The 24,030-nt window shown below is 49.0% G+C and overlaps 1 protein-coding gene across 17 annotated transcripts in view; it reads right to left on the reverse strand.

The window, feature by feature from the left end:
• Positions 1-24,030, reverse strand: part of AKAP13 (A-kinase anchoring protein 13) — a 308,889-nt gene that overhangs the window by 189,540 nt on the left and 95,319 nt on the right. For all 17 annotated transcript variants that reach the window (XR_007915293.2, XM_070053466.1, XM_051835156.2 and 14 more), the window contains 2 exons: positions 12,617-12,764; positions 3,798-4,094 (listed from right to left, as the gene is read on the reverse strand). Coding sequence is in view for 16 of the 17 variants with exons in the window: in XM_070053466.1 (XP_069909567.1) it covers positions 3,798-4,094; positions 12,617-12,764 (445 nt within the window). In the remaining variant the exon portion in view is untranslated. The remainder of the gene's footprint in view (positions 1-3,797; positions 4,095-12,616; positions 12,765-24,030) is intronic.

The following is a 24,030-nucleotide window of genomic DNA, read 5'->3' on the forward strand; positions in this document are numbered from 1 at the left end:
AAGTTACTGGAATTAAGACTTATTCTATGCATCTGCTCTCCCACAATATGGCGCTGAGAAGGGAGAAACAGCTTCTACCCAGCTGCCTCTCACCAACTTGACAAGCTGCAGGAGCTGCTCCTGATTGGAGGAGAGCAGCGTACTCGGCGTGTGGGTAGCAGAGTTGGGATTGGTGGAAGAGGACTATAAAGGAGGAGAGAGACAACATGCACCAGGAACATCTAAGAGGAACACCTGTGCAGCCCCCGAGAGAGCCGGCCGGCGGTGTGCCGCTCCCCCGCGGAAGTGGGGAAAGTGGCAGGGGGAACCGCCCTTCCACGGAGGTAGAAGGGTCGGTAGCCAACCCGGGAAGAACCAGCAGCAAACCCGGGGAGGGCCGAACAGACGAAAGAACAGCGCAGGGTCCTGTGTCGTTCCTCCACGAAGACGGGGAGCGACAACTTCCTAGCTCCTCCCTCCAGAAACCTGCAGCACCTGTGACGGGCAAGCACCGGGCAAAGACCGGGCCACCACCCGTCACTGCCCGACGGCAAGAAGGCGCTCTTCAGGGAAACTGTGCTGCTCCCATGCAGCTCCCTGCCAACGTGTCTGGGGAAGCAGCAGAGACGGCCCAGCCACCTGGGGCCCTACTACTCGTGCAGGATGGAGTTTCTGGCTCCTGGTTTTGGCTTGGCCCAGCCCCAAACACTGCAATCATTTGGGGAGTGAACCAGCAGATGGAAGATCTCTTTCTCTGTCTCTCCCACTCTGTCACTTAGGCTTTCAAATCTCTTATAAAAACAAGCAAACATTTTAAAAATTTGAGAGACAGACACAAATAGGTACCTCCCATCCACTAAGTCACTCCCCAAATGCCTATAACAGCCAGGAACCGGAAACTCAATCCAGGACCCTCTTGTGGATGGCAGGGACCTAACCACATGTGCCATCGCCTGCTGTCTCCCAGGGTCCGTAGCAGCAGGAAGCTGGAATGAAGAGCAGTAACAGGACTCTGATCCAGGCACACCATCAACATGGGATGCACCTTCTTACCAAAAGGCCAAACGTCCACCCAAGAAGTAAACATTTGGGGGGCAGGTGTGGTGGTGCAGCAGGTGCAGCAGCCCACCTCAGAGTGCCTGGTTCATGTCCCAGCTCTCCATACTTCAGATCCAGCCTTCTGCCTAACACGCCTGGAAGGCAACAGATGATGGCCCAAGTGCCAGGCTCCTGCCATCCACCAGGCAGACTTGGATGGAGCGCCTGTCTCCTGGCTTCAGCCTGACCTAGCCCTGGCTGCTGCAGGCTTCTGGAGAGTGAACAAGCAAACAGAAAATCTCTTTCTGTCTTTCTTCTTCTCTGTCACTGGGATTAAAAAAAAGAAGAAGAAGAAAAGTAAACATTTTGATTGCAATCTGACTCCTAAATCTTTCAACTGCATCAGAACTCAGAAGGGAAACAGGATGTTCTTTATTGAGTCACAGTAGAGATTTTACTTCATTATATAACTTTATACAGCAATATAATAAAATAAAATCATGACATCCAGATGTCCTCCGTTACAAAAAATAATTACGTGGAAAACATTTATGTATAAAGTGGAGTCCTTCCCCCTCCCCCAAAGAAACCTTCATTCAATGAGAACAAATTCCACTAGTGCAACTTTAGGAACACAGAGATTCTTTCATCCCACCTCCTCCCTCCTCTCTCATTCCCAGCCCTATTCTCCATTAAGATTCATTTTCAAAGAATTTTATAAACAGAAGACCAACTCTATACCAAGTAAAGATTTCAGCAATTTGCACACACACACACACACACACACACCAAAAAAAACACACACACACACACACACACACAACCCACACCTGAGAACAAGTTTTACAGTTAATTCTCATAATACAACTCAATGGGAATAGAGGTCCTGCATGGGAAGTAAATGCACAGTGACTCCTGTTGTTATTTTAACAATTAATACGCCGGCGCCGCAGCTCAATAGGCTAATCCTCCACCTAGTGGCGCGGGCACACCGGGTTCTAGTCCCGGTCGGGGCGCCGGATTCTGTCCCGGTTGCCCCTCTTCCAGGCCAGCTCTCTGCTGTGGCCCGGGAAGGCAGTGGAGGATGGCCCAAGTGCTTGGGCCCTGCACCCCATGGGAGACCAGGAGAAGTACCTGGCTCCTGCCATCGGATTAGCACGGTGCGCACTGGCCGCGGCGGCCATTGGAGGGTGAACCAACGGCAAAAGGAAGACCTTTCTCTCTGTCTCTCTCTCTCTCTCACTATCCACTCTGCCTGTCAAAAAAAAAAAAAAAAAAAAAAAAAAAACAATTAATACGCTTACACATGATGTCAGTGATCACCAGAGGCTGTTGACATGAGTTGCCAAGGCCGTGGAAGACTTTTGAGTCCACAATCTCCATCAGTATTTAGACGAAGCTGCAAGCAAAGTGGAAGTTCTCTCCTCCTTTCAGAGAAAAGTACCTCCTTCTTTGATGGTCCCTTCTTTCCACTGGGGTCTCACTCACAGAGATCCTTTATGTAGGACATTTTTTTTGCCACAGTGTCTTGACTTTCCATGCCTAAAATGCTCTGATGGGTTTTCAACCAGACTAGAATGCCTTAAGGGTTGACTCTGACGTCAGAGTGCTATTTAGAATGATTGTCATTCTACGCATCTGCTGTGTGAACTGCTTCCTGTACTGGAACAATCTCTCCTTTATAATTCTATCTATTAGTATGACCAGACACTTGATCTTATTTATATGAACCCTTTAATATATAATCCTATTTTATGATTACTTTAACACTTAATATGATCACTTTAATGTTTTAGATGGCATTTTTACAACCCAGCTTAATAGGATTTAGGGTCCCATGGCTAGTTTTTTAAACTGCACCGTTAGAACTAAGTCCGTAGGAATGTGTGCAGAACTATACAGCTTCACAGTTACTAACTTCCTCCTCCCTCTCTTATTCCCACTCTTATTTTGTACTGGGATCTACTTTAAATTGGTAGAGTCCTTTCTGCAATGAACTTTCGTATGGAGAGCCAGAAGACAAAACCAGTAGCAGTGAAACCAGCTTGCTAAAGTGGACCACAGTTCGGGGCTGGTGCCGTGGCTCACTTGGTTAATCCTCTGCCTGTGGTGTCGGCATCCCATATAGGTGCTGGGTTCTAGTCCTGGTTGCTCCTCTTCCAGTCCAGTTCTCTGCTGTGGCCCGGGAGGGCAGTGGAGGATGGCCCAAGTGCTTGAGCCCTGTACCCGCATGGGAGACCAGGAGGAAGCACCTGGCTCCTGGCTTCGGATCCGTGCAGCGCCGGCCATAGCAGCCATTTGGGGAGTGAACCAACGGAAGGAAGACCTTTCTCTCTGTCTCCCTCTCTCTCACTGTCTATAATTCTACCTGGCAAATTAAAAAAAAAAAAAAAAAAAAAGTGGACAGTTCCTTGGAGCCCATCCTCCCATCATATTCCAATCTTTTTCTTCCTCCAAACCCAGGCAATCTATTGGGAACTTCAAGACAAAATAATGAAAACCTTGTCTTTAAAATCTGAACCCCAGAGTTACTTTTCTAATTCCTGGGCCACTTGCTATGCTTCAAAGATCATGCCTGCAAGCCAGGCTCTGGAAGCGGACACTCCACGCTCTTCCTGGGTGTTCTGCCTCTCACCATCTCACTGCGAGAATGGGCCACTTTGCTGCAGTACAGGTAAGGAGCACTCAGCCGCCACGGAAGATCTGACTACGAAGACTATAAAGAAGAACACAGAAGCAGCCCTAACACCAGGTCTGCTATGAGTCACAGAACCTCTCACCATGCAAAGCTTCATCTGTGCCCAGCACGTTCCACTCGGCTGGCAGCTTCAGGTGTCTGAACGCCAGCGCAACCTTCTCATCAAGGGAGTCCACGTCCCCAGACGGCGGCCCTGACCGGTCCAGGAAGCGGGTGAAGTTCAGGGCCTGCTGGTTCCCAGCGCTGGTTGCCAGGAACTGGGCTGCATCATAGGCCTCATCCTGGACGAAGCGGAAGTCTTCCTCGGCCACCACAGACACGGGGAGGCCCCCTCTGGAGGCGCAGAGCAGCACCTTCACCGTCTCACAGCAATCGTGGCCTCGAGAAAACAAAGCAAACAGTGTTAGCATCCCCAGTGACGGCAGAACAGGGCAGAGTTCTGTTAGCTCCTTTTCCACTAGACATAAATTTCTCCTCCCAAAAGAAACTCATCCCAACTCTGAGCACCAACAGCATTTTCATTTGCAAATGTGAATGAGTTCCCTTAACAAAGAGCAAACAACTTTGTACCTCCGCTTGCTCCATGCTTGTAACGTGGTACCCATGGCCCAGAACAGGCTATGAATGTCAACCACTTCTGCTCAATTGAGCAAACTGAAGACTGAGACATCCAAGGTCCTAGATGGTTCAGGCACAGGGCAACTGAACCCACACTGAGCCGCCGCTCACCCAGCTTACAGAGAGCAGCGTCGAGGGCCTGGTTCCTTGCCTCGTCCCCACAGCACAGAAGACACTCTGAACAACACAACCACTCGCTCCTGTTTCACTATGATTAGCAATCTCTGGCCTAAACAACAAATAACCGTAATTTTTGTTCTCTGATACACATTCTTCCCCATCTCAACCATTAATATAAATGTAAACCCTTAAACGAAGTCCCTGGTCACCCTGGTGCAACATAAGCTGAGGCTGGAAGCCCCGTTCAGGAAAAGCAAACAGCCAGGGACGGGCTGGTGCCCGCTGCATGGCCCTGCAGACACCTCTCAGGCTGTGAGCTCCAAAGGCTTGGCCTGGACCACACCTCTGTGGGCATGCCCTTCTGCAAACTAAGGACTTCTTCCAGGCTTCTAGCCTCACAGAGTGTACTTAACAAAACATAACACTGTTTTTCTTCAACTTTCAAATGCTGATCTCAACTAGCTAGAACCCTGCTCCTACCACCATCTCTCTTCTTTCAAAAATGTCTTTCTGATGAGAAAAAAGGGGAAAATTGAGTTAATGCTTTAATGCTTGAGTTATGTCTGCTCCTGCCTTGCCTAATTCGCCACAGGCACTTCTGCGCCTCCGGCCGTCCTGAATCAATACTGCAGCCAGGAGAACGTGGAGAGGGCTGGGGTCTAGGAGTCCAGGACCCAGGCCAAAGCAGATTCAGAATCACACAGAACAAAGTCTGCTTTCTGCTGTCTTTGGAAGGGAAAACCATGTTGCCGCCACATGACCAATCAGACAAATAAGGAAGTTGAATTTTGAACATACTTTTCCCCCAGGAGCCTCCTTAAGCCCTTCAGCCTTGTGACAAAAGAAACCTCTCACCGTTGTGTAGTTCTAGGGTGGTCACAAGTATTCACTAACCAATGGCTTATCATAGGCCAGGCGCAGGACATGTCCTTCTCTCCACATAACTTTATGAGGCATGAACTGTCCTCATTTTACAGGCGAGAAAACCGAAACTTCAAGGTGTGCCTGAGGCTATAGTTACTAAGAGGCAGAACCCATCACACAGAGTCAAGGTCAGTGCCCAAGGACACACAGCCCAATGTAACACGAAGCAAGGATCTTGGAACACACTGCCTCTGAACAGAGGAGGAAGGGTCACAGCTAAGTCAGAGCCTCATGGAGCCCAGCACTTGGAGGGACAGGGAAAGTGACTGCCAAGTGCAGGTCACAGGCTCAGGACCCACCCAGCATCTGCACACAACTCCTGGCTCCACGACAGCCCCCTGCACCCCGACTCAGAAGTTTCTACGAGACTGTCGGCAGTGTCTCCTCCACTGGGTGGGTGCCGGGAGGGCCCACATGCACACACTGCAACTCAACACATGCGTAGGGCTGAAACACCGAACGTCTTACACCACAGGGCAGGCCTTCAGCCCCAGAGCTAGGACATCAGTTCAGATGCTCCGGTCTCCTATCAGAGCACGCGGCTGGGATACCCAGCCCCAGCTCCTGACTTGCTTCCTGCCAGAGCTCATCCCGGGAGGCAGCAATGATGGCTCAAGTGCGCATGGCAGAGTAAGACTGAGTTCCTGGCTCCCAGCTTCAGCCTGTCCCAGCCAGGACTGTTGTGTGCATTTGGGGAGTGAACCAGCAAACGGGAGTGCTTGCACTCACTCACTCTGTCTCTGTCACTCAAAAAATAAATCAATTAATAAGAAAATAAATACAACACTAAAGCAATTACAATCAAAACTAAAAAAAAAAAAAAATTAACACATGAAATGAAATTAGAAAACAGGGAGCTTTCTTTGCAGGGCAGCAGCCTGATTATGTGCCGGACATCAGAAACGGAGTCTGGCGCAGGCGGCAGTGGGACATCTTCTAGGGCAAAAGAGAGCTTCTTTCCCAGGGTTCCGAGACACTCAGGCTCTGTCGCGACAGCTGGGAGCTCACCACGCCCAGTGCCCGCCAGAGGCGCAGACTCGGGCACCACAGTGCCCACCCTCCAGAGGTTGTGGTCCTTAGGGCACCCAGTGCCGGCAGACAACTGCAGGCTCATCCAGCAGGAGGGCTCTGCAGGAAATGCGAGGAAGGTTCTTGGAGGAGGCAGCCGCCCTCAGAAATCAGCCGCACCTTGTCTGTGCCTCCCTTCCCCGCCCTCCCTATTTAACATCCACTGTGCCACACATGACTCGTCACCAGGCCTTTCCAAGCACAACCCACTGACGTCTCAGAAGGACCCTGGGCAGCTGCAAGTACTGTGGTCTCCACTGCCAGATGAAAAACTGAGGTACAAAATGCATAAGAACTTGTTCAAGAACAAAGCTCTTAAGTAGCAGAATCAGAATTTGAACTCAAGCCTCGTGCCCCAAAATTATGGACATTCACGATGGTTGCTTCAGGAAGAAGAAACTCTGTTACAGCACTTTCAGTCTAGACAGTCCTCTGTCCTTATGAGCGAGAGAGAGGCTATCATTTAGAAGGGCCCTCCCTGAATTCTTGAACACTATCACCCAAAACAATACACACAGCCTCACTTCACTTTCAAATAAAGCAGACAGACAGATGTGGTGGTCTGTACTCCAATCGGACAGGCTGCTTTTACTTTAAAGAAAAGGTCGTGGTACCACGAACCTGACCAGCAGCTACAGCACTGTGCCATCTGTTCAGAATTCCTGACAGGCCTTTAAAGGCAAACTGAGTAAATGTCAATAAAGACTAAAATCATAAATTTCACAATTCAATGAAGATAATGTAAATAATTTTAGATCCAAACTGAATTCTGCCTTCAAAATTCAGCTTTGCTATACTTTTGAAGAGAGATTACACAAACCTAAAATCCTGCTTTCCAGTCTCCTTCCCAGCCCGTGCAGAGAACAGAAACCCAGACCCTGCTGCACAAGGGCCACAATGCGCGGAGCAAAGCTCACGCCCTACTGCACACGCAGCCCCAGGGAAGCAACACGGCTTTATTCAAATCACAAAGTGCAGAATTAAAGGATCTGCACAAAATCTACCTAGACTGCAAACATGACTGCTGACGTGAACAGAACGGTGTGGGGCAGCGAGAGAGAAGAGCTCAGGGCCAGCAACACAGCTGTCACCTCTTTCTGCTCCTGGGCAGAGAGTCTGTCAGCAGGCGACGGGTGACCCACCGCCAAGTCCTCTAGCGAATAACTGAAGTGAAACTGCATTAAAGAAAGCCAAACACAAGTATCCAGAGAAGCTACGCAACTCAGCCAACACTTCCATTCAAACCCGAACGCTCACCTCTGAAAGAGAAAGTCAGTCAACAGAAGTCCAATGCACCATAAATGACTACAAGCTTCTTTCGAGAAGAGAACCAAGGATTCTGGGGTCGGTCTTCCCGAGACACACAGCAGACCGAGGAGTCACTGACGAGGAACACAGCACCTCCCCACCTGCCGGAGCACCCGCCAGCCAAGACTGGCAAGGCTCTCCCACAGCGCGGCTCCACGACCAGGCTTCCTCCCCCGTGACTCTCAAAGCACAGGGGTGGAGGTGGGCGATGCCCTGTGTTTTCCTAGCCCACAGGGTACACGACACAGACGCCTTACTCCTCCTACTTCTATAAAGCAGCACTGGAGACATGGCTGTTTGCAAGGACCCTCAGTCCCAGGTGGCTCTGGCACGTGCAGAACGCAGGGCACCGACACTGCCAGTGACACCGCAGAGACACACGCACAAGGAATCACGTCCACTCTCATGCAGTGCCACAATTTAACTCTGCCTGGAACAGAAGCTACAACCCGAAGAATACCAACACCTGAAACTAGTTCCATGGTGGTTTTCATTCCTCTCAATTTCCTGGTAACAGAAAAGGAAAATAAAAATCTTCCTTTGCTTCTTGTTTACTGAAGGGATGTTGTGACATTCCTGAACTTCTGGAGAAAGCTATCCCAAAGGACGAAAAAAGGGAAGAAAAGAGACAACCTAAACAGTAACGCCACCTTCTAAACTGCCACTACACAGTTCAGTTCAATTACAAAAGAAAGCTAAAATAAATGAAGGGGTGGGAGACGTCGGTTCCGCTGAGGGAACAGCGAGGGACCCTGAAGGCTGTGCCAGCTAGCAGTGGAGTCAGGGAAACAGCGAGCTTCACCAGAATCCAGAGCGGACAGGTTTGGGATCCCGCGACAGTCGCTCAACCTCGGGGCTAAGTGAGGACACCAGCAGCCTCCTCTAAAGAGCAAGCAGGCCGTGCGCCCAGCACTGCACAAACTGGGCACCGGAGCCCGGCAGGCAGCAGTACTGCTCCTGTCGGCTCAGTCGGGACAGGGCAGCTCTAGGAAGGGCTTCCCCGAGGAGCACCTCAACACAGCTGCACAGCTCGCCACTGCCTCTGGCACCACAGACTGAGAACAGAAGGGGCAATGGGGAAGAACACACAGCGCGAGGGAGCCCCAGTGAGAGGGAAGACCTTCCTGTTCCGGGCCTCTGAGGCCACCTCCTCCACAGCTGTGCACGCCACAGCCCACAGGTCAGGACGGTGCCCTCCTGCACACTCTGTCCCAGCACGTGAAGCACTTGCCCCCAGGGGGACCAAACAGCCACAGAGAAACTGCTGCAGGCTGTCCACAGTCGCTACCTACCCATTCAGCTAGAAGTGAGACAAGCCCCACCCGCGTTCTCTTGAGGATGAACAGCTGGGAATTTGAAAGCCATCTAAAAGCAGCACCGACAGTGCTTGCTGGGTTGGCCAAGCCCACCCCACAGGTGTCCCCAAGGGCACATCCAAGTGGGTGGTGGGAAAACAGAAATGGTCTGCTTACTGCTTCAACATCACTCCGATGTGCTGCAGGACTTCTTTTTGAAGTGGCCCTAACCAGGTTAAGGAAAATGTCCATCTTTAGACCCACACTCAGTGTCTGACGACCTGAGGGCCATATGGGGGTGGGGGCACAGGAATCACATCAAGTACATTTCAGGGATGGGAGGGACTAGTTAATCCTAAATATCATCCCCTCAGAAGTCTCAGACATTTTTCTCCACTCACTTCCTGTGTCATGAAATTTAATGCCGTGTATTCGTACACACGCACCGTGCTTTATATAAGAGTCAGACTTGCTCGCGCTCGTGGACACCACCCCATTCTAAGGCACATCCCAGACCCCAGGGCTTGTTGCCATGCTCAGGGCTGCAAGGGCACAAAACACACAATTCTCTCATCATTACCAGAGGACAGTGTGGACAACACGCTGGGTCCCCATCAACAAGTCTGTCGTTTTCCCAGTATAACCACCATATGTATTGAACACATGGGGTCAGGGCCGGCACTGTGGCGTAGCAGGTAAAGCTGCCACCTGCAGTGCTGGCATCCCATACGGGTAGCAGTTCAAGCCCCAGCTGCTCCACTTTCGATCCAGCTCTCTGCTATGGCCTGGGAAAGCAGAAGATGGCCCAAGTCCTTAGGCCCCTGTGTCCACAAGGAAGACCCGGAAGAAGCTCCTGGCTCTGGATCGGCACAGCTCCAGCCATTGCAGCTATTTGGGGAGTTAACCAGCAGATGGAAGACCTCTCTCTCTCTCCCCCTCTCTGCCTCTCCTTCTCTCTCTGTATAATTCTGACTTTCAAATAAATAAATAAATCTTTTAAAAAAATAAAGCATTGGGTCAGGAATGCAGGTATTTTAAAATATAATATTGTATCTTGAATAGGAATCTGCTAGAAAGTGTCCAATAAAAAGTAAGTGATTACTTTCAGGAGCTGAGTACTAGTATTAAAAGCCTACAACTTGAATGGCTTAAAGTCTAAATGAACTAATTATTATTTTGTAACCATACAGGAAATATTTAGATATTATACTGTCATTGGTTTTACTTCATTGAAATAAATTATGAAGTACTAATTGACCCATAAAAAAAAAAGACCTAAAACTTACTTTCAAATATACTATTCAGTTTGGTAATCTTTGGACACCTGCTTCTATAAAAAGTATTGGTTCATGAGAAATGACACACACATATCGCGCTCTAACTAGGACCACCTGCTGAGATCTGGGTGGCAATCTTCTGCTAAACCCAAAAAAACTTATCACGACAAATTTCTTAATGACAAATCTACTTTAAAAAAAAAAAAAAAAAGATGTACTTATTTTGCAAGTCTGAGTTATAGAGAGCAAGATCTTCCATCTACTGGTTCAGTCCCCCAGATGGCCCCAATAGCCAACACTAGGCAAGACCGAAGCCAGGATCTAGGAGCTTCACCTGGGTCTCCCACTTGGGTGGCAGGGACCCAAACACTTGGGCCACCCTCTGCTCCTTTCCCCAGGCCATCAACAAAGAGCTGGATGAAGTGGAGCAGCCGGGACACAAACAGTTGCCGTATGGGATGCCAGTGTTACAGGCTGTGACTCTTCCTGCAACGCCACAGCACCAGCCAACAAATCTACCTCTTATAGTTCCTTTCTGTATGACTGAGAAATAAATGAAAAATAAAAACAAGTGAGGTTTTATCAAAGGCTTTCTTTTCCTGCAAACAAGACCCCTGGCAGTGAATTCCGAGAGTGAGTGAGGGAGCCGGTGTTCTGCCGGTGGTCAAGACGCCCAAGTCCACATCAGAGTGCCTGCTGCACCTGAGTCCTGCCTCCAGCTCCTGACCCAGGAGGCAGCAGTGGGGGCCCAAGTGCCAGCCACGTGGGAGAGCTGGCGCCTGGTTTCACAGAGACACAGACACTGAGACCACTGTGCGACCTGTCACTCGTCCTGCAGCGCTTTCCAACTGCAGAAAGAAGGCCCAGGTGAGGCCCGGTCTTTGCATCTCCAGACGCAGGAGCCAGAACAAGCTTCTTCTCTTTGTAAAGTTGGGCCGCCTCAGGTACTCTGTTATAGCAACGAAATGCTATCTCGGGTACTCTGTTACAGTAACGAAATGCTATCTCAGGTACCCTGTTATAGCAACGAAATGCTATCTCAGGTACCCTGCTACAGTAACGAAATGCTATCTCGGGTACTCTGTTACAGTAAAGAAATGCTATCTCGGGTACTCTGTTATAGCAACGAAATGCTATCTCGGGTACCCTGTTATAGTGACGAAATACTAACTCTCGGGTACTCTGTTACAGTGATGAAATGCTATCTCAGGTACTCTGTTACAGTGACGAAATGCTATCTCAGGTACCCTGTTATAATAATGAAATGCTAATTCTCGGGTACCCTGTTACAGTGACGAAGTGCTAATTCTCGGGTGCATTTGCAGGGAGCTGGATCAGAAGTGGAGCAGCCAGGACATGAACCAACACTCACATGGGATGCCAGCATCACAGGCTGCAGTTTTACCCACTATGCCACAGCACTGGCCCTTCTATAGAGATTTTTAATAAGTAAACATTTTTCTTTAAATTCTGTTACACTTACATAAATATAATTGTGATTAAGCAACTTGTGTTATCATAAAATCAATTTGTTAATATCAGGTAAATTTGGCTTCCCAAAAGATTCTGTCTTCCCAGCAAAGATACTGGGGCCTGTGCTATTTACTGTGCTTTCTATCTTGGTTTTAGCACCATGAAATACGAACCGGGGCCTGTGCTGTGGCACAGCAGGTTAAAGCACTGGCCCAGAGCACCGGCAATCCACATGGGCACTGGTTCTAGTCCCGGCTGTTCCTCTTCCAATCCAGCTCTCTGCTGTGGCCTGGGAAAGTAGTCGAAGATGGTCCAAGTCCTTGGGCCCCTGGATCCGCATGGGAGACCAGGAAGAAGCTCCTGCTCCTGGCTTCAGATCAGCTCAGCTCTGGCTGTTATGGCCATTTGGGAAGTGAACGAGTGTGTTGAAGATCTCTCTCTCTCTGGCTCTACCGCTCTCTGTAACTCTTTCAAATAAATAAAATATAATCTTTAAAAAAAATACAGAATCAAAGCTGAAGTCCTCCCATGGTGCCCAGGTGGCACTCACATCTTCCACCTGGTGGTTTGGCTTTGCTAAAATCTCAACATTCCAGTTAATTGGTATTTTGCTGATCCTGATCTTTGTCTTTCCATTTATGCCATTATCTTATTTCTATTTACGTTCAGGTTTTTGTGTAACCGTTTGGATGTATAAAAATAAAGATTTGACCACAGCCCTAACATCCTGACTAGCTCTCCCATCACTGTCCAGGAAGAAAGAGCAGAGGTGCTCAGGAACTGGAAGAGACGGGCAAACATGCCATTCAAATACTTACCGGGAGCAATGGTCTCCAATGTGTCCGAGCTAACCTTCCGAGTACTTGCACAGTGATGGAGGGTAGAACCCGAAAACACTAAGTAAAACACTACATCCTCTTCCACTTTGTCCTCCTCAGCCAGCAGTACTGTAACAACACAATCACCCTAGGAAAGGAAGAGACAGCAGTCTGCGTTACCAAGATTCCTCTTAGGAGCCGACAGTTACACAACATACTTAAGTAAAATCAAATACACCATCTTACCTGTGCCCACCCTAGCAGGACTACACAAAAGTAGATTCTGCCTGACCACTGCCACACACTGCAGGCACTGGGAATGCAGAATGGACCTGAAAATAAGACTTCTGTCCTCTTGTTGAAGCCTGTATTTTAGTGGAGGTGACGAGACAAACAAGAACGCTCACAAGGCAACAGTTTGTGGGGCCAGTGTGGTCTGTGACACCAGCATCCCATGAGCAGCGCTTCGCGTCCCAGCCCAGCTGCTGCACTTCTGATTCATCTCCCAGCAGAAGATGGCCCAGGATGGTCCCCTGCCACCCAAACGGGAGACCTGGAAAAAGCTCCTGGCTTCAGCCTGGCCCAGTCCTGGCCATCGCAGCTATTTGAGGAGTGAACCAGTATATGGAAGAGCTCTGTCTCTCCCTCTCTGTAACAAATGAATAAATCTTAAGAAAGAAAGAAAATATAGCAGTTTGTGATATTGCATGATGAACATTTTTTTAAAGAGGGAAAAATTCAAGAAAATCCAAAAATGAAACCAAGAGGATGCAGGTGGTATGTTAAAAGCTCCATCCTCGCAGTCAGAATGTGCCTTGACATCTGGGTCCAAATGCAGCGAATTCTCTAATGACACATCCCACCATCACTGCCAAGCCCGCCCCTATCCAGCATAGGTGAGGCCCCTGAGTGCTTGCCTTCTGGGGGGTTGGCTGTAAGTCCACCTGCACAACTTCCCAGATGCACTAATCCTCACATCCGTTGACTGCACAAAGACGACGATACACTTTCTCTCCTGACAGCTAACATGGAGAAACCACCGAACACATCCAGCTTAATCAGCTACAATATTGGGGAGAGCACTTTGTTAACAATCTGTACCTCCTAGCCTATCTGGCTCTGCTTTATCTGCAACTATACCCAGTTTTCCAAATATTTAGAGGGACATCTTTGTCCTCTATCTATATTCTTGTTTGTTCTTACACGATGATTTTTTTAATTGAAGCCAATGGTTAAATTAGTCTATGAAATAAAAACCTTATGTAATTACCATCTCTCAATTTATAAACACAATACAAATCCCACTGTAACCTGAAAGTTGTAAGAGATCTTAAGGCATCAGGTTTAAAGCATTGAGATTTAATATTATGTAAATCCTGATAATGCATTATGGCAAGCTGGAGGTAGAGAAATATAGGCCATTTAACCCTAAAGTTAGAGGAGAGAGTTCTTTTATTTTCCTTCCCATTTCTGCAACAATAAAGCCGCAAGAGAACCTACCACCCTACAGTCACAATTTATGAAGCCCAACAAGATAAGAGAACAGAAGGAAGTTTCTTACTAAATATTGAAAGCCAAAAATCATGAAGTTAAACCTAGGACCAAGGCTAGCAACAGAAATACTTCAGAGGGTTGATACTGCAAACAGTTCAAAGGATTCCCAAGCCCAAATCTCTGTCTCTTGTTTTATCTGCCTACCTTGCACAGTGCACTCTACACAGAGTAAGTGCTCAAACTTGCTCAGTGCAAACACAGAAAGTCAACATGAACTACAATCCCCAATAAGCTGTAACTTACTTTGCAGAAAAGTCAGTTCTTAGTAAGATCCCTGGGCTGCAGCGTTCCCTAACACAAGGAATATGGCAGTCCTAACACAGAATCATCGCTTGCTTCAGTCTGTTCAGAACCATACTTCCTCCTGTATCTAAGGCCTTCTCTGAAATGCTGTAGAAACGGCTAGGCTGGTAAATACTGAATACCTCTGGCATGATGCAACCAGTTAGAATGCCTGCAGCATGCACAAGAAAGTGCCTCAGTGTCCTGAGACACCACTATAACCTGAAAGCAAGGCAAGTCCAAGTTCACAAGTACCATCCTTTATTATACATGCTGGCAAAGTACCTCCCAGGGCAAATCCAGCCCTTCCCCCACCCACCTCCTGCTTTCTCCAAGGCTCACAAGATCTCTTTCATTGTCTGATAATCAGATCTTTCAACATAAAAATCTTATAAAATTTGGTGTCCATAAGCCAACTTTTATGAGAACCCAGCCACACCCATTTGATTACACACTGTCCGTGGCCATTTGATCTACCGGGGGGCACAGCACCGGAGTGACCTCCACAGATGGCCAAGACCAACTGCTAGCAGCCTCCACTATGCACTGTCCAGGGAGCTTGACCGAACACATTCTGCCATGATTTCTAACTTGGAATTCCTTTTCTAGATCAAAATTCCCTTTCCACGTGAGAGCCAAAGTCTTGTCAGGAGACCCTCTGTGTCCCCAAACACCAGTGATGCCTGTGCCCTTCCTCTTCCTGGGGACAGGGCAGCTGGCTCATCCAGGCAGTTGAAGCCATTCCAACAAGAATTTCAACACAACCTCTTTTTTCACTCCCGAGACAAAAGTAAATAAGCTTAAAATTGTTTTCATATCTTTGTGGTTTTTTAATGCTGAATCACACTACCTTATCCTCAAAATATGAAAAGAGGAAAGAACACAGAGGCTTCGTTCCCTTCGAAGCTGCTTGGAATGCAGATCCCAAAAGCGGTGGAATCAAAGTCCCCGTCTCCTTGAAGGAGTGCTCTCTGCAGGCTGATACAACAGCGAGCAAGCCCGCATCTCAGCCATCGCTGTCGCACCAGGTACCTACCATTGCTCAGCATTAACAGAGCAGCCTGGTGATGAACATGGAAGCCGTAAGAATCTCTGTCGCAGCGTGTGCTGTAACTCCACCCTCCCGAAGGAACACCTGGTAAGTTACTCGCTGTTCACGGGAAGAGGTGGCCCCACAGCATGATCGGCGCAGCTCTGGTCTTTGTGGCCAACTGGGGAGTGAACCAGTGGATGGAAGACCTCTTTTTCTCTCCTTTTTCTCTCTCTCTCTCTCTCTGCCTCTCCTCTCTCTGTGTAATTCTTTCAACTAAATAAATGAATCTTTAAAAAAATAAATAAATACCAGTACACCTCAGACTTTCATCACCAACAGCAAATACTGCAGGAGTCTAGTGCACCCGGAGCACGAAGGCAAGCGGCACACTGACTGCTGTGGTCTTCCAAACACCTAAGGCAGCACAGAGCCACATGGGTGCCTTCCAAAAATCCAGAAGGACCCGGAGCCCCATCTCAGAAATGACCAAAGGGGGGCCCAGAGGACGCAATGCCCGCTTAGGAACCAAGCTGAAAGGTGTCAAGCTGGGCTACCAGAGTCTGTGTTCTTCCACCCTCTGTCCCCACAGGGAAGCCCAGGAGACAGGCGGGAAGGCAGAAGTATGCAGCACTCCCAACACTTCACGGAAATGTGAAATTGAAAAGTAAGTTTACTTCAGTGCGCATGTGTGAAGAGGGAATTACCAACAAAACACATGTTGAAAAGCAAGCAGCAGCTGACACCTCCAGGGCTACGGGGCCGAGGAGGATGGGGGTGCTGACTGTAAGGAGTGCGGGGGTCAGGAGGAGGCAGGCCCAGGATGCATGACAACGGCAGAGGCATGTTTCTGGGGCACTTTACCCACCGGACTGGCAACATCTCGGCACTGTCTGAGGCTGTCTTTGGGGCACCTCACGCTTGCCTCTCCAGCGGTGGAGTTCCTTCAGCAACTAAGAGGACAATCAAAGGTGGCAGCAACCCACTGATGCGGGATGTTCGTGGAGGCCAAACACTAAGTCAGTGTCTGTCGGGCTGAACCAAAGCATTTCATCTTTTTTAAAAAGTAAAACTTGGGGGCAAAGTTAAGCACCACCACCTGCAACACTGGATCCCCCATCTGAGCACGGGTTCAAGTCCCACCTGCTCTGCTTCTGATCCAGCTCACTGCTAAATACCTGGGAAAGTAGTGCAAAACGGTCCAAGTGCTCAGGCCCTGCCACGAGTACGGGAGATCAGGATGAAGCGCTGGGCTGCAGGCTACGGCCTGGGCTAATCCTGGCCATGCAGCCAGCTGGGTTAAAGCAGTACTGGGAGGACCTCTCCTTGCTGCCCTCCATCTCTCCCTCTCCCTCACTCTGACACTCTTTCAAATAAACAGCACTTAAAAATAAAACAAAGAAAACTTAACATGCTGCAAATAAGAAAAACACTAAATCCTTGCCTATCAGGCTGAGTATCGAGGTTATGAACAGAAGACATCTCTTGGCCTCCTGGACAAGGAAAGCTGTACTTACAGCTACCTAGGCACTGGGTCAGAGAAGCGAGGATGGGGCTGTGGGCATCGGAAGGCCCTCAGTGCCACCTATCAGTTCTAGGGGCTGCCCACAGTCTTCCCAAAAGGGCTCTGGTAGGAGCTAGAGGAACACAGATTTTCTGCCAACTCAAATTCTGTGTGAAAAGGATGACAGTCACAACGACTGGATGGAACTGGTGCATGAGAAGTAGCAAAAAAGGCTACAAACTAAATCCAAATCAGTTGGCCAGCAGTTGTCAGACCTAGGAGCTTTGTATATGCCAGGTACAAAATGTCATAGATCCCAGCAAACTCAGCACAAACAGCACCCTCCCCCATGTTTCTGTCTCTCTGAGCACCTGACAGTTCCACTCCTTGGCCTTCCTTACTTTGAAATCCATTCAAAACGAAAATGCTGCAAGTATTATGACCTTGATCATCCGATGAAAACTATGGTCCCTCCCTCCAGAAAAAAAACAAGCACACCAACACACGGCCCTCTGGCACACATCTCCCCAAACTCACACGTTGCTCCCATCACAGTACATCAACAAAAAGCTAAGAAGCCCTGACCCAGGAGGAAAAACTTGTGTCGACAAACACAGCACTGTAAGAAGCGCTGTCTATGCAAATACGACGATGTAAGAAAAGAGAAACGAACAGATAAAATCAGGCCAGGAAAGGTTAAGAGACCACCTAGAGGAGACAAAGCTGAAGACGAATCTTAGAACACAGGCAGGCACTGCCCAGGCAGGCAACCAACAGTCACTCCAGAAAGAGCGGCGTGGACAGAGCCGGCACGTGCACGGTGCTGTGTGCCAGGGCCGCAGCACAGGAGACACGCCCGCCAGAGACAGGACACAGGAAAGGCCAGGACTCTGGCATTTACATTCTAGATCTCAGGCCGCCACAGGAGGGTTAGCCGCCTCTGTCCTGTGTACTAGGTATGCATGGCTAGAGAGGGCCAACTGGGTGCATCACAAACAACTGTTACGTAAACACTCGCTCACTGGTCTTCAGATGACTCTCCCAGCCACTGCCCTCACCCCTCCCTCTTGCTCTGCTTTACTCATCACCATCTAACGGGCACCTTTATTTGTGTACACACAAGCAGTAACACGCGTGTGTTATCACACACGTTGGCAAGAGTATGTATGTATGGACTTGTCTCAGTCCCTCTCTTCCTCCGTGAGGCCTGGAGTCATATCTGTTTCAGTCAGTGCTGCAGCTGAACCTCAGTGTTTGGCTGGTTGTTCTAGGTGCTCAATAAACAAACTCCTAACTGGACTCCCCTTTCTGCTTCTCTTAGAAATTAAAAAGATCTAGAAAGTAATGCTCACTGTTAGCTAACTGGTCCTTAAAAAGTCAATTAATACATAACTAAGACTCAAAAGGACTACTGACAAGAAGAGAACATGAAAGCCAACGTGTGTTTGAGCTGTTGCCCACCCAAGTCCTTCTTCGGTGGAAACATTCAGATACTTGCCACGTCCTCACCATGAAGCCCACTTGCCAAACCTGCTGGCAAAGTCTCTTTATAAAGCTTCCCTTTAAAATAAGCACAGAGCAACTCCAGTCTCATCAACAGCAATCCACTGATCTCAGCACAACCTGCAGGCATTGCCAACATAGACCTGGGTTGATTTCAGTGTCTGAAAATATTACACGTCTTATCTGGGCACTGGCAGTCACTTTCCATAGACCAGGTTAATCTGCCAGATAGACACTGGGCGAGGAAATCCCTACAACCTGCCTTCTATGTCTCCGGTCATGCAGGTGAATGCCACAACCCAAAGCAGCTTCCTCCCCATTGCTAATACAAAACTATTACTTTAGATACCACTAACAACAATGCAGATTCATCCTGTCTACCAGCTTCATCATTTTGCCAACACTAAGAAATGGGGGGTGGGCACTGTGGTGTAGAGGGCAGAGCCACATCGGTGCTATTTCATGTCCTAGCTGCTCTACCTCCGATCCAGCTCCCTGCTAACGGCCTGGAGAAAAGCAGTGCAAGACAGTTAAACTGTGTGGGCCCCTGCCACCCACGTGGGAGACCCGGATGAAGCTCTCGGCTCCTGGTTTCAGCCTGGCCCAGTCCTGTCCACTGCAGCTATCTGGGGAGTGAACCAGTGAATGAAAGTTCTGTCTGTCTGTCTCTCTGTAAATCAGACTTTTCAAATACAGAAACAGATTTTTTTTTTTTTTTTTGACAGGCAGAGTGGACAGTGAGAGAGAGAGAGACAGAGAGAAAGGTCTTCCTTTGCCGTTAGTTCCCCTCCAATGGCTGCCGCCGGCGCGCTGCGGCCGGCGCACCGCGCTGATCCGATGGCAGGAGCCAGGAGCCAGGTGCTTCTCCTGGTCTCCCATGGGGTGCAGGGCCCAAGCACCTGGGCCATCCTCCACTGCACTCCCTGGCCTCAGCAGAGGGCTGGCCTGGAAGAGGGGCAACCAGGACAGAATCCGGCGCCCCGACCGGGACTAGAACCCGGTGTGCTGGCGCCACAAGGCGGAGGATTAGCCTAGTGAGCCGCGGCGCCGGCCTAGAAACAAATCTTTAAAAAGAAAGAAATAGAGAAATCTCTCTTAAGGCACCACTTCTTGAACCAGGGAACCCAGCCAGCAGATGGCACTCAAGAATCCTGCTGGGTTCCTGGCTCAGGGCATAGTTCCAGGAGCTGAACAGGAGGGGCTGAGAGTTTAGACGGAAAAAGAATCAAATGACAGTAAGTTCAGAAGTCATTTCATGTATGGTCTCCTTAACTAGCAATATTTCTTTAAAAAATTACTAAAAATTCCAAAAATGTAGGTTATTTATCTTTCTACCCCACTTCTCAGTCAACTCTTGTTTTACTGTTTTGCAAGGTTCAACTGGCCAGAGGACATTGGCTTTTTTAAAATTTTTATTTATTTATTTGACAAATAGAGTCAGACAATGAAAGAGAGAGAGAAAGAAAGGTCTTCCTTCCGTTGGTTCACCCCCCAAATGGCCGCTACGGCCGACGCGCTGCGCCAGTCAGAAGCCAGGAGCCAGGAGCCAGGTGCTTCCTCCTGGTCTCCCACACAAGTGCAGGTGCCTAACCACTTGGGCCATCCTCCACTGCACTCCCGGGCCACAGCAGAGAACTGGACTGGAAGAGGAGCAACCAGGACTAGAACCCGGTGCCCATATGAGATGCCGGCACCGCAGGAACCCAGTGAGCCACGGCGCCGGCCCAGAACATGGGCTTTTGCACAGGCACACATGCATGCATGCATACATACCCCCCCCCCATATCCACCCAAACAAACCACGCCACACCACACCACACCACACCCCTCTCTCTCCCAAATGTCAACTCTCTGGAACTGCTACAATAATTAGATCAATACTTAAAAAGACATTCTTTTTCCAGTAGGACTACATACTTGGTTAAAATGTAGAAAGGATGGGGCCGGCACTGTGGCACAGTGGGTTAAGCTGCTGCTATGACACCAGCACCCCATACAGAGTGCCAGTTTGAGGCCCTGCTGCTTAGCTTCCAATTCAGCTCCCTGCTAGCTTCCCTGGAAAGGCAGAGGGAGATGGCCCAAGCGCTTGGTCCCAGAACCCACAAGGGAGACCTGCCTCCTGGTTTGACCCTGGCAGAGACGATCTGGGGAGTAACGAGCAGATGGAAGATGGCTCCCTTTGTGCCTCTACCTCTATCACTCTGCCTTTCAAACACATAAACAAATCTTCTCCTATTTATTTATTTATTTATTTGAAAGGCAGTGAGAGAGGCAGAGAAAGAGAGAGAGAGAGACAGAGAGAGAGAGAGAGACCAATCTTCCATCTGCTGGTTAACTCCCCAAATGGCAGCCACAGCCAGACCCGGGCTGATTAGAAACCAGGAGCCACGAGACTGTTCCAGGTCTTCCACGTGGGTGCAGGGGCCCAAGCACTTGGGCCGTCTTTCACTGCTTTCCAAGGCCACAGCAGAGAGCTGGATTGGAACTGGAGCAGCCGGGGCTCAAACCAGTGTCCATGCAGGCAGCAGCGTTACACACCACACCACAGTACCAGCCGCTAAATAAATCTTTCTTAGAACTACAGAGAACATAAGATTTTTACTAATTCTTGATAAATGTTTCATCAAAATTTTAATCTAAGAAGGTGGGAGTGATGAGGGAACATCTATTTCTGACTCCGCATCTTCCCCCCCCCCTTTCCTGTAGAGCACACCGCGGTGTTTACTCTGTTCCCTGACGCTCCTCATTCACCTGGCTTCCTGGGTTACTATCCTCCATTTCAAGAGGCTGGATCTACAGGCTGCAGCTAATGATCCACACCAGGAGGCTCCAAGGAGTCTGCAAAAGCGACTCCCTGCAACTGTGGGACAGCCAAGGCAGGAGACCCTCCCTCCAGAGACCCCCTCCCATTCGCACAAGAATCCTCTCACAACCTGGGGCCAGCTGTCCTGGTAGCCTCTGCCCCTTCCAGGGCTCTCCCCAGACACCGTACTGACATCACAGCAGAGTCTGCGGTGCCAGGTCACGCACCCCTGCCTCACTCCCTACCCGACCTGTGACACTGATGACCAGAGTGACAGCGAGGACAAAACGGTGACGCCTTTTCTCTGCAGGTGAAGACCTCCTCATCTGAGTCAGCCGGATCACAGCACCTCTTGGCCTCTGAGCCCCTCAGGCCTGGGACACAGGAGGCCCCACGCCACTGCTAACACAGGAGGCTGCAAACTCTGAGACCATGGGAGGGAGAGACTTGGAGTTGGCAAGCGCCACACTTTCAGCCGCACCACGACCAGGAAGGGACCAGGACGGGCAAGCTCAGAATGGGAAGCACCACTTGACAGGCGGAGGCGCTGGAGCACCAGGGGAGAAGCAGACTCCAAACAGCGTCCCTGGACGGGCTGTGTGCCTGCCATCAGCTGCTTCCTTCAGCAACAGCTCACATCCTTCCTGAGACCGGCTAGTCTTTCATTCACAAATCTAAAGTGCAGAAAACAATGGTTCTGTCGCCAAACAATCTCAAGGAAATCAAAGTATTTCACATTTCAGAATCTCTGTACACTTTTACCTCCTTTTTCAATCTTTTCAAGTGAAACAAATTTCTCAAAGTGTGACTCTGACTTTTTGTATTTTTTAATTTTTTTAACTATGGGTGAAAAATTTTAACTGGTTAGCAAACTGGTTTTATGAGAAACCCTCTGAACAGTAGTCATAAGGGATGAGGGTTAAAAACAATAAAATTAGTTTTAAAAATAAGCTATAAAGCTTTCTTAAAAACATGTGCTTTCAATCCACAGTAAGAAGCAAATTCAATCCCTTTAGATAATACCAATATTTTTCTTATCAGGCACTACAAAAAAATTTCTTTACAGATTTATTTATTTGAAAGGCAGAGTTAGACAGAGAGAGGGAGAGACAGAGATCTTTCATCCACTGGTTCACCTCCCCACATGGCCTCAACGCTAGGGCTGGGCCATCCAAAGCCAGAAGCCAGAACCTTCATCGAGTTTCTCACATGAGTACAGGGACCAGGAACTTGGCCATCTTCTACTGGTTTCCTAAGCGCATTAGCAGGGAACCTGATCAGAAATGGAGCAGCCAGGACATGAACCAGTGCCCACATGGGGTGCCAGCAATTCAGGCAGCAACTTAACTCACTATGCCACAATGCTGCCCACCAACACCACTGCCCATTTTTTTTTTTTTTTAACTAAATGAGTAATCCAGTTTTTAAAGTTTTCCTCTTGAAGTATCAGTATCTTCACAGAAATACACAGCATCTGAACCTGGGAGCACGACCGCCCACAAGTCGCCTCACTGAGCCCCTGGGAGCACAGATCACATGACACAGAGGCGCCTCTCCACGCAGCTCCTTTACAGGCTCAATATACCCCAGGCACTGCCACTGTTTTACAGATCATGTGCAATCACGTGTGACTCCTCACAAACCCTGTGATACAGGCACCACCCTGCTGCATCTCCAACTAAGGCTCTGAGGCTCCCACAGCCAGTGAGCAGCAAAGCGCCTTCCAACTCCTGGGACGCCGAGTTCTTTGGTCCTGCACTTTTCTGGACAAGTTCTGTCCCAGTATCAAGGAACTTGGCAGAAATGCAATGGAATGCAGAAATGCAGTCATGTGTGTTTTCATAAACCCTGAAGATGATTCCAGTGTATCCTACAGTTTGAGAACCAGTGACTCCACAGCCCACGCTCCACTGCGCCATTTATCACAAAGTCGAGTGTCCGACCTGGAACAATTTTCCATTCTTCCACTTCTCATATCTCCACTGCCTGTGATAATCTCACCAACATCCTTGCTTCACAAGTCCCGGGCAATAGCCCACTTCTTTTCCATAACATATGGTGGGGTGGTTAAGAGCCGACAACAGCAGCAACAGATACACTGACACCATTATTTCTTTTTTTTTTTTCTTTTGAGATTTATTTATTTATTTGAAAGTCAGAGTTACAGAGAGGCAGAGGCAGAGGCAGGGAGAGAGAGGGAGAGAGAAGGGAAGAGAGGGAGAGAGGGGGAGAGAGGGAGAGGGGGAGAGAGGGAGAGAGACGGGGCGAGAGAGAGGGGGAGAGAGAGGGAAAGAGAGAGGGAAAGAGGGAGAGAGAGGGAGAGAGAGGTCTTCCATCCGCTGTTTCACTCCCTAGATGGCCGCAATGGCCAGAACTGCGCTGATAGGAACAAAGCCGGGAACCAGGAGCTTCCTCCAGATCTCCCACATGGATAAAGTCTTAAACAGGCACTGCAGGCGGCCATTTTACCCACTACACCACAGTCCCAGCCCCAACATTATTTCTTATTTACCTATTTGGTTTCTTTTTCTTTCTCATCTCTCTCTTTTTACTTGAAAGAGTGGAAGTGAGACAGCAAGAGCTAGAGTGAGATCTTCTAACCACTGGCTCATTGCCTAAATGGCCACAACAGTCAGGTCTACTGTGGCCAGCAGCTAGGAACTCCATCCTGGTCCCATACATAGGGGGCAGAGGCCCTGTTACTTCCCAGGTGCAGTAGCAGGAAGCTGGATCAGAAG

The sequence above is a fragment of the Oryctolagus cuniculus genome, chromosome 12 (genome assembly GCF_964237555.1).
Source record: "Oryctolagus cuniculus chromosome 12, mOryCun1.1, whole genome shotgun sequence".
Classification (NCBI taxonomy): domain Eukaryota; kingdom Metazoa; phylum Chordata; class Mammalia; order Lagomorpha; family Leporidae; genus Oryctolagus; species Oryctolagus cuniculus.